This window comes from Procambarus clarkii, chromosome 50 (assembly GCF_040958095.1).
Source record: "Procambarus clarkii isolate CNS0578487 chromosome 50, FALCON_Pclarkii_2.0, whole genome shotgun sequence".
In the NCBI taxonomy this organism is placed as follows: Eukaryota; Metazoa; Arthropoda; class Malacostraca; order Decapoda; family Cambaridae; genus Procambarus; species Procambarus clarkii.
The window spans coordinates 9,144,595-9,155,386 of NC_091199.1; the positions used below are offsets into that span (position 1 = coordinate 9,144,595).

General features: G+C 38.5%; 1 protein-coding gene across 1 annotated transcript in view; it reads right to left on the minus strand.

Moving 5' to 3' along the window:
* Col4a1 (Collagen type IV alpha 1) overlaps positions 1-10,792 on the minus strand; it is a 163,522-nt gene that overhangs the window by 39,139 nt on the left and 113,591 nt on the right. Inside the window, exons 3-7 of the mRNA XM_069303481.1 lie at positions 7,010-8,751; positions 6,346-6,480; positions 5,569-5,676; positions 4,459-4,683; positions 1,880-2,047 (exon numbers count right to left, since the gene is read on the minus strand). Of these exons, the coding sequence (XP_069159582.1) occupies positions 1,880-2,047; positions 4,459-4,683; positions 5,569-5,676; positions 6,346-6,480; positions 7,010-8,751 (2,378 nt within the window). The remainder of the gene's footprint in view (positions 1-1,879; positions 2,048-4,458; positions 4,684-5,568; positions 5,677-6,345; positions 6,481-7,009; positions 8,752-10,792) is intronic.

The following is a 10,792-nucleotide window of genomic DNA, read 5'->3' on the forward strand; positions in this document are numbered from 1 at the left end:
TCCCCCTCTTTGAGAGGTGCAAGATAGTTGTCAAACAATTTTAATTAAAAAAATTCTTGGGTGTATAGCACGTGGGGCACAGACCACCCATACAAACCTCTCACTTGTAGGTTAGAAACAGCTCCCCCCCCCCCAAACCAGCTGATCTAGGGTCAGCTTTGGGGGTATATAAAATGCCCATGTGTGGGAGATTAAGACAGAGTGACCATTAAATGACAGGAGCCGGACCGGTCATCCATGGTCCGGAGACAGAGTGAAATCCACCGGGTCGAGAGGCAGTAGTTATAGGCAATGTGTGATTTCTGAAGGTATTATTCCGTGTCTAAATTACTTAACATTTGCCAGTGTAGGATAGTAAAGAATTTGCTATTTTCTAGATAGTAGGGACTTAGAATACTGTTGTGGAAATCATAATGTTGGCTTAATAAACTCTTGTTAAATTTATATCTGCATGTGTCACTTGGTTTTCCCTTTTGTCATCTCCCGTGTTTGTCATCAAGGCCATTGAACCTGCCAAATTCTCCAGAATCAGACTGTCTAACATACAGTCACTAAGGGATTACATCAAAAGAAGAATTCTCTCAGTACAACAGTGGTTCCTGTATTATTGCTGTGTATGTTTTAATATCTCATTAAGACATGATGGTGGCAGCATTAGTTAATAAGTTTTCTCTGTTTAGCATTTCCTTGAAAATGTACCATTGGTTCAGAGTGTAAACCACCATTGTTATACAATACTGTATTTCAGTTCATATTACTTTGAATATTTAAGCAAGTGTTAAAAAATACTAGTGTTACCAAGTGTTACACAGACATTTACTACACATGAGCTGTAATCAAAATCATACAGTACCGAACTGTAGCGTATAATGAAGAACCATTCTGCACCGAGGAATAACATAAGTGGACAAAACAAAATGATAAAATATAATGATTTAGTAAATGAAAGAAAACAGTAGTGTATAAAACATAAATACAGAACAATACATGAGACATAATTTACACTGCAATTGTTGCATGAGGCACTGATTGATGGAGAAATTTTTAAGTATTGACTAAAGGTAAAAAAAAAAATATTTATTTCCTTTTGTCCTACTTGCTATGTTCTAGTTGTGGCATTCAGAAAGTTTTCTTAAGTTACGAATTTTTTCTTACTTTAAAGCTCTGAAGATTTCTTAATTTACCAATTGAAAATGTATCAAAACTAAAGTCATTTTGATTATCATTAAACCTGCTGCCGTAAATCTTACCAACTCCCATTAGATCAGGGGAAACATCCATTTCCAATACTTTTATATTTTATAAAAGCATTGAATTTGTATTCTTGTCCTGTACAGTATTTAGCAAATATAATTACGTAAGTGTAGTTACAGGATGAGAGCGATGCTTGTGGTGTCCCATCTTCCCGGTACTCTTTGTCATATGACACTTTGAAACTACTGACAGTTTTGGCCTCCACCACTATATGATGCTATTAATAATAATAATAATAATAATAATAATAATAATAATAATAATAATTTTTATTTAGGTAAGGTACATACATAAAGAGATTTTACAAAGTTTGTTGGCTTTATAGATAGAGCTAGTACATAAAATGCCTAAAGCCACTATTACGCAAAGCATTTCGGGCAGTTAATGTAAAGACAAGTTGCCATGTAAGTGAATCGAGTGTTAAAACTGCCACCTTATATGCAAAATTACAGCAAATAGTGAAGGACAAGGAGAAAGGGTCCAACCAAATTGAATGTAGTGAATGGAAGAACGTAGAATTCTATTATGTATTTTGCTCATTCTGCATGACCAAGAAAAAAGACAAATTAATATGTATTTTCTGTAACATGCATATCTGATCAAAATGTGAGACAAGTAAACTCACCATTTCCACTATAGTGAAGGAGGTACAATTTGGTTGTAAGACATCCTGTATTGTACAATTATTGGCATCACCCTTAGCTCCCTTTTCACCCTTTTCTCCTGGCACACCTAACACAGTCAAACCCATAGGACCTTTGTCTCCTTTGCTTCCAGGATACCCCTTTTCTCCCTGCAAAAGAAATTCTTTTAATACAAATAAGAATTATAAGGTAATCAAATTTAAATAAAATGTGTATATTATATAAATTCTATTAATTGAATTAACATACAGTGGCACTTCAACCTACGACTGCCCCTACTTACGAATCCTAGAACAACCACGAAAGGAAGGACAAGACAACCCTATCAGAGACAGAAGTAAACCTACGAAGTGATAAGAAATAATGGAAGGACCCCCAGGAAACTTCATACTGCTGCGAGACGAAGCACGCAGGTGGGATACCATCAATGAAGTCACCTGCTCACCATACAAATAGTGATAGACCCGCGTCAGAAAGACCAGACGCAAAGACTTGAGGAGAAGATTGAACCAGCTATGTAACGGACTGGTCCGATCAGCCGAACGAGGCAGACCCACGGAAAGACCCCAGGATTCGGACACTGAGCAAGCTGCGCCTGAAACCAAGGCTGGGCCGGCTACCAAGGGGCCAGAAGAACTATTCTCCCTTGGTAAGTCTCCAAGTGAACTAGGACCTGGAGCAACAGCGGAACCGGGAGGAAGAGGTACAGGTAACCCCAACTTGACCAGTCCTGCCTGAAGGCATTGACCCCAGCAGCCTCACAGTCGGGGAACGGCACCACATGTACAGGGAGATGCCTCGACCACGGCAACGCGGAGAGATCCACCTCTTGGAGCCCATACGTCCGGCAGAGCCAACTGAATGAGTCGGCGTCAACTGTCCACTCCGTGGACGGCGGAATGAACCGAGACAGGCCGTCCGCTGGTGAGGAGGAGGCGAGGTGTTATTGTTTGTCATGGAAGTTTCTCTACCATAAACACTTCAGGTAATTGTGCTTCTGGAGTTCTTTCTCTTTTTCTATCTTTTTATACTTCCATCTTGAGACTCACTGGATGCTATTCTTACAAGAAACTTGTCCAACTTGGGCATACCAAACTCGGTAGCAAGAGTAGACACACGGGCACCACTTTAATATTTTGCAATGAGGTCTTTTTTCATCTCTATCATGGTCCTAACTAATTTTCTTTTCATTTGGCTCTTATCACTAACTTTCTTAGGCACCATGGTGACTTATTTATGCTAAGAATATAAAAAATATCTTAGAAAACACGAGAAAGTTTACTGAGTAGTTAAGATAGGTACCGAACAACAGCTTCTTGGAAACTAATTTATCTGTTACGTGTGTTTATGTTTGAGTGCCAAGCAAACAGTCAACTACCGAGCACAAACACAGCGTTCGAGTGCTGAATTGTTTGAGTGCTGAATTGTTTGAGTGCTGAATTGTTCGAGTGCTGAATTGTTCGAGTTAGTAGCTGTTCAAATACCAAGGTTCCTCTGTATTTAAAGTTTTTATCCAGTTAGTTTGTCAAGAACAGCTCCTGTGTTTTTCTCTCATATCCTTTCCAACAAATTAAGTCTTCTTTGAAAGATTTATATTATCTATCTTTCTTTTAAATAATTCAGAGCATCTGTACATTTCTTTTTCACAATTCTTTCATCTAACAAGTATTAAACTTGTCTATCCCTCCTCAAGAAGCCTTAATACATCTTCCTTTCAGAAAATCTACTTTCCATCACCTACATATTGTCTTCTTCTATTATTTCTTAAATTTATCAAAGCTCTTAAGCCCAGCTTCCACTACACATACTGTATTGGGCATAACTTGGCGACCCCTCACAGTGTTCAGGAGAGAACTTGTCAAGCACCTCCAAAGGATACCTGATCAACCAGGCTGTGACTCATACATCAGGCTACGAGCAGCCGTGTCCAACAACCTGGTTGACCAGTCCAGAAACGAGGAGGCCTGGTTGACGACCGGGCCGCGGGGACACTAACCCCCAAAATCATCTCAAGGTAACCTCAAGGTAAGGTAAGGTAGCTATAAATATTGAGTACCACTGATTCAATTTTCTTCGTCTCATATTCCTTTTTGTTTCATCTTTATTATAAGGATCATAAAATAAGATATGACATCACTAAAAACTTCCAACTCACCTGAATTCATATTAAAATTTCACTTAAAATGTCAGCCTTTTTTCTTTATCCTTTATCATAGTAATTTTATTTTTATTTCATAATGTTTTCAATATTCTTTTCCAAAACACACCTCAAAGAAATTCACCATTTGATCTAATTAATTTCCTTGTTTTTTAACTTCTCAGCCCTGACTTTATCAGAATGAAATTCCCCCCAAAAAATTCCAAATATTTTTGCTTTTAAATATAAACTAAATTTTTGTCATGTACTTCCATTCATTTATACTTTACTGGAAACAAAATATTTATGTTCCAAAACAGTTACAAGAAAACTGCCATAAACAAAACTTGTTATAATAATAATATAATAATAATTTTTATTTAGGTAAGGTACATACATAAAGAGATTTTACAATCTCTTTACCTTCAATCCACTTGCTCCTGGGTATCCCGTCTCGCCTTTGGGGCCAGGCACACCCGCAGGTCCCTGGGGCCCCTGTCTGCCATCACGCCCCGGCTCTCCTTTCTCTCCTTTGTCTGTGGTACACGGTCCAATGGCTGGTTCTCCCTTTAATCCTTTCTGGCCTTCAGGACCACGGAATCCTCGAGGGCCGGGTGGCCCGGGTATGCCTGGCAGGCCTGGTGAGCCCTGAAAGATTCATTAAATTTAATTAAAAAAATTTCATAAAGAAAATAAAGCGCATGCAAATGTGTTCATGGCAAATACCCTAAAATGTGAATGAATATTTAAATTAATGAATAATTTGGACATTTACTTGGATGCTGTACACTAAGACAAAAACTAATACTGTACAAAAGAAAGATTTGAAATCACCTAAAAGATATATCCCCACATTAATCCTCTAAGATAACACTCATGATTTAAAGCCTTGGGACTGGCCAATCAAATGTTTTAAATCTACTCTAAGTCACTAACAAAGTTATATAAAGAGTGCCCAAATGAAGCATAATATAGGTACTGTATGCTACTATCATGCTGATAATGAATGCCGAATTATAAAAGTTTATTGACAATGACGTACAATGTGCTGCAATGAAGTACAAGTGTTGCTCGTGCAGACAACAATGAATTTAAACCTCAAAATTGGTCAAAATGATGCAGAACTAAAGATACCACACTCCCACTGGGCAAGACCATGCATAGGGCACTGATACACTGTCAATGTGCAGCATATGTTAAGTTGAAGTGAGTCCAGTTATTTTATATCAATTTAAATGTGTATCTTGTTATGTGTGCCAAGACTATCTGTATTAGATGCATGAAATTTTATGTAATCAGGTATATAACATATGTAATATCCAATTACATAATTTCACGTAAACCTTTGTCAATTTTATAACCTATTGTCGTGTAAAAGCAATTGCTTCAAACCAAAAGATGTACAGTATATTGAACTTTCTGCCCAGTGAATCCGGTTTCTGGATTCTGGATTCCAGAAACCGAATCTGGATTCCTCAATCCAGTTTTTTACAAGAACTTTAAGGTGTCGTTGAGTGCCATAACTATACATACATCTGTACCATTGCAGCCGTCCAGCCCTGGTCTGCCTGTGGGCCCTGGAGGGCCTGGGATACCTGGAATTCCGTTGATACCGGGGAAGCCATTAAGACCCATTTTACCCTGAAAAATATTGCTATGTTAATAACTCTTAAAGAAAAATTTCACATCTCTTAAAAAAAATAAAAAAAAAAGTTCCAAAGATAATAAAATAGAAAAAACAAACAAATAAAAATAAGTAATACATGGGGCCAAAAATTTACTTCATCCATACAAAACAAATGCATTTCACTCATGCTGAGGATAAATCAATAACATACGTTAAATTATGCATAATTTTCAAAGGACTACTGTATTAACTTTCGTATGTACAGTACTGTACCTGACCATTAAATCTAATGTTTATATTAGCATTCCTGAATTTATTAAATATATTTATTAAATTAGAATCTTTCATGGATTTTATGAATCTGAAATAATTTATTATTCTATGCCAAAATTCTGTTTCTTTAATAAGTGGATGGCAAAATCAGTCACTATACTTGTTATTAATGCTGATCACAATATCCCGTAAAATATACTTGCTTGTGCTAATTACTGTATATTCAATGGAATATTTTATCCCTTCAATACAGAATATTCAAAGAAATACAGTACTGTAATGGAGAACTTACAAGATTATTGAAATTATTATTACAATAGTAATACAATACTCTGTTACTATTACAACCAAAGCTACTCCTTAGCATCCTTAAAACAAAACAAACCACTAAAATAAATGCCAAGGCTTACTCGGTCACCCTTAGGCCCTGTTGGCCCCTGAGGACCGTGTTCTCCTTTGCTGCCCTTCGGTCCCATCAGCCCCTCCATGCCGGGAAAACCCTGCTGGCCCTTCTCTCCTGTTGGTCCAGGAAGCCCCGGAGATCCCTGCAACGACGGTACTTTCTCAATATCAAAGTTAAAACAATATGTTGCAATATTTCATGTTTCAAAGCAATATGTCTATGGTAGCTGGTTGTGATAATTGATATACTGTATATCGTATAATAGAACAGCCAAAAATACAATTATATTAATACTTTACTATGATAAATTCATGGATTGGTGATATTGTTTATTATTATATTTACTATAGGAGTGTATTATAGTACATTTAATTGACTTTTATTACAAATACTGTAAATTCAAACAACTAAATTGATCAAGATGCCAAGATAATGACATCAAAAATCTTATTTTTTCTATTTATTTTACTGATTTAAATTAAAAGAAACCTGATATACAGTACAGTACAATATATCAAAGGTTAACTTCCAAACTGGGTATATTTTACATAACTTTTTAAAGTATGATTAATGATTTTACTCAAAAATCAAAAATTATTTTAATTTATAAATCTACAAATCCTAAATCAAAATGTAAAATCACATAATTGAGTAAAATTATGGGTACTCACTCTAGAGCCTTTCTCTCCTATGCATTTGCAACCATTGTTATTGCAGTCTCCTCCACCACATTCTAACTCGGGGACTTGTTCCGGGCGCCTTGGAAAAGGCCGGGGCTGCACTTGTGGCTGCGAGGACCTATCAGCACCTGCAGCACCATAGGCACCTCCTTCATCACTTCCACTGCCTCTGCCATATCCTCCACCAGCAGATCCACTGCCATATCTTCCATCAGCAGTTCCACTGCCATATCCTCCACCAGTGGTTCCGCTGACATACCCCCCACCAGTGGTTCCGCTGACATACCCTCCACCAGTAGTTCTGCTGCCATATCCTCCACCAGTAGCTCCACTGTCATATCCACTACCAGTTGTTCCACTGACATACCCTCCACCAGTGGTTCTGCTGCCATATCCTCCACCAGTGGTTCCGCTGACATACCCTCCACCAGAGGTTCCGCTGACATACCCTCCACCAGAGGTTCCGCTGACATACCCTCCACTAGAGGTTCCGCTGACATACCCTCCACCAGAGGTTCCACTGACATATCCTCTACCAGCAGTTCCACCGCTATATTCACCTTCAATGCCACTTTCACGAGTTTCTTCACCTCCTGTGTATCCTTCTCTGGTACCACCAACTACATATTCTCTTCTGCCAGCTATACCTCCTCCATAACCTTCTCTGTCACCAGCCCCACCTCCATACTCTTCACCAGTACCACTTCTATCATGCTCTTCTCCAGGACGGGTTCCGTATCGGTCATCAACATCTACACGCCCCTCTCTTTCACTGTCACTTCCAAGTCTCCCACCAGCACTTCCATAGCTGGCTCCATAACCACTCCCAGCACTATGTGTTCCATATCCTCCTCCACCACGACTGTCCTCTTCATTACCATATTCACCTCCTCCATACTCCTCTCTTCCATCTCCTCCATACTGCCCTGCTCCACCTCCTCCATACTGCCCTGCACCACCTCCTCCATATTGTCTTGCTCCACCTCCTCCATATTGTCCTGCTCCACCTTCTCCATACCTCACTCTTCCACCAACCCCGAACTGTCTTCTTCCACTATTAACTCTGTATCTTACGTCAGAACTGCCACCTCCAGAACTGTCTCCATATCCACTCCCATAAGTGTGGTCCCCAAACTGGCCATTCTGTTCAAAACTCCCCCCGCTACTGCTAATATGGCCTCCTCCGCTTCCCTCACCATAATACCCGTCCTGTATATCCCCTTGGCCACCATCACTGCCATAGCGATTTCTGAAGGTATAAGTAGTGCCATTATAGGTGCCGGGTCTGTCACTGTTATCGAGATCTTCTGCATTATATCTCCTGTTATAAGTGTAAGTGATACGGCCATCTGCCCTGTCTCTATCACTAAATCTTTTGCTGACGTCACTGCTTTCACTGTCAGAGCTGAGCCCGCTGTCATTGCCTTCATTCCCGTAGGTAAAGGTGTAGTTAAAGCTATATTTTTTGCCACTATGGCTGGCATTGCCAACTTTGTCATAGGGCTGACTGTCTAGGCTATCATCACTTGATGGGCTTCCTGTGGAAAGCTCACTTTCTATTTCACTATCACTTTGCTCAACACCTTCATAGTCGTAATTATCTTCTGTATCATTATCAAGCTGTTGAGACTTATCCTGAGAGTTATAAACAAACGTTTCACTTGAGGGTTCTGAAGAGAGATGAGCTGTAGGACTGCCTTCCGACGTCGATTCCTCTCCCCATAACCAATTCTGCAAGAGGATAAATTATATAATTAGAAGACAAATTTATATTATATTATACAATATAACACTTATTTTATAGCTAAAAGTCATAATTATAAATACTCCAAATTCTTTATTATTTAATGTTGTATATTCTTTATCAAGTGGCAGGATTTTTTGGCTTTGCTTTGTTAATTTTAAATACTGCATGTATTAATCACACAAGTTTTTAACTATAACAAACAAATAGTGACATTAACCGAGTAGGTGGTTAATGTCAACCCTTTCAACATGGGTTGAAAGCGACAGTCTTGACGTAATGCTTAATACGTCAAGTCAGTTGCTCTCAACCACTGAGACTGGAACTATCATTGATAATATTGGATCACCGTTACTCTAACATCATCTCCCTGCTGGGGTAGGTGGGTTTATGTATTATTGGATCACCGTTACTCTAACATCATTTCCCTGCTGGGGTAGGTGGGTTTATGTATTCCCAACTCGAGCATTATAGGAACAATATAACCCCGTTTTTTAGTGAAGAAGCTGAACATGCTTCCACTTGTTCTACATCAGATTCAGATTCAGATTCAGATGTTTATTCAGGTAAGGTATATACATACAAGTGATGTTACATTAATGGATTGATATATAGATAGAGCTAGTACATACAATGCCTAAAGCCACTATTACGCAATGCGTTTCGGGCAAGAAAAACATTAATATCTAGAACTTAATACTAATTGAGCATAAAGAATAAAAAGTGTTGAGAACAAATACATGAAATACATGAAAAATAAAATATGCAACGTTCATAAACACACTGTAGAATACAGATACACATTAACAATAATTCCCTACCTGTGTATACAATATATATATAAAATTTAGGCTTGCATTGAAACCACCCCCTCCCAAGATGGACCTACTGACCCTCCCCAGGATGCAACCCCACAACAGTTGCCTAGCTCCCAGGCTACTGCTAGGTGGACAGAGGCATTAAGTGAAAGGAAACATGCCCAACCATTTCTATCCCGCTCGGGAATCAAACCCGGGATCCTCAACTGTGAATTGAGAACATAGACAACTGTACTACAGCATCATGTTAAAACATCCCAGCAGGCCTTGTGAAGGCATCGTTGAAAACGTAGTGATCCAATGTTGATTAAACGTTAGTTTAACATGCTCTGCCTGCTAGTTAAAGTCATCTGTTCAACATTGTACAGTGATTTAAATATTAGGTGTCAATGTTTAACAGCAGTCCCGTGGCGAAGTGGTAAGACACTCGCCTGGCGTTTCGCAAGTGCTTTGGCCTGGGTTTATATCCTGGCCGGCAAGGGGCGCCAATCCTTAACTGTAGCCTCTTTTCACCCAACAGTAAAATGGGTACCTGGTTGTTAAACAATTTGGCGGGTTGTATTTCGGGGGGAAATTAAGATTAAGGACTTGTCCGAAATGCTATGCATGCTAGTGGCTGTACAAGAATGTAAGAATTCTTGTATATACTGTATAAATAAAATATATAAATGTTAAACTACCTCGTTCAACCACAGTTTGGCAACACTTGCTCACTGTTGAATGTTGAGATAACTATACTTAATCACTACTATCATGAAAGATAAATGGCCAAATTCAGTTTAATAATAAACATTAACTGAGAACTATTTAGCAAACTCAGTAGCTTTATTAAGGCTCTGTTTCCATTTCGGCTCTGCCCGAAAAGCTATGTGTGCTAGTGGCTTTACAAGAATGTAAAAGATTAGTGATTTTTACTCTCATAAACCCAATGTACCTTCTTGTATATAAATAAATAAATAAATAAATAAATAAAAAATAGAATTAAATATACAAATGAGAATCAGAACCAGTTATATCTCGCAGTATACCTGACTTTAAATGTTTTTTTTTTTTTTTTTTTTTTTTTTGAGATATATACAAGAGTTGTTACATTCTTGTACAGCCACTAGTACGCGTAGCGTTTCGGGCAAGTCCTTAATCCTATGGTCCCTGGAATACGATCCCCTGCCGCGAAGAATTGTTTTTTCATCCAAGTATACATTTTACTGTTGC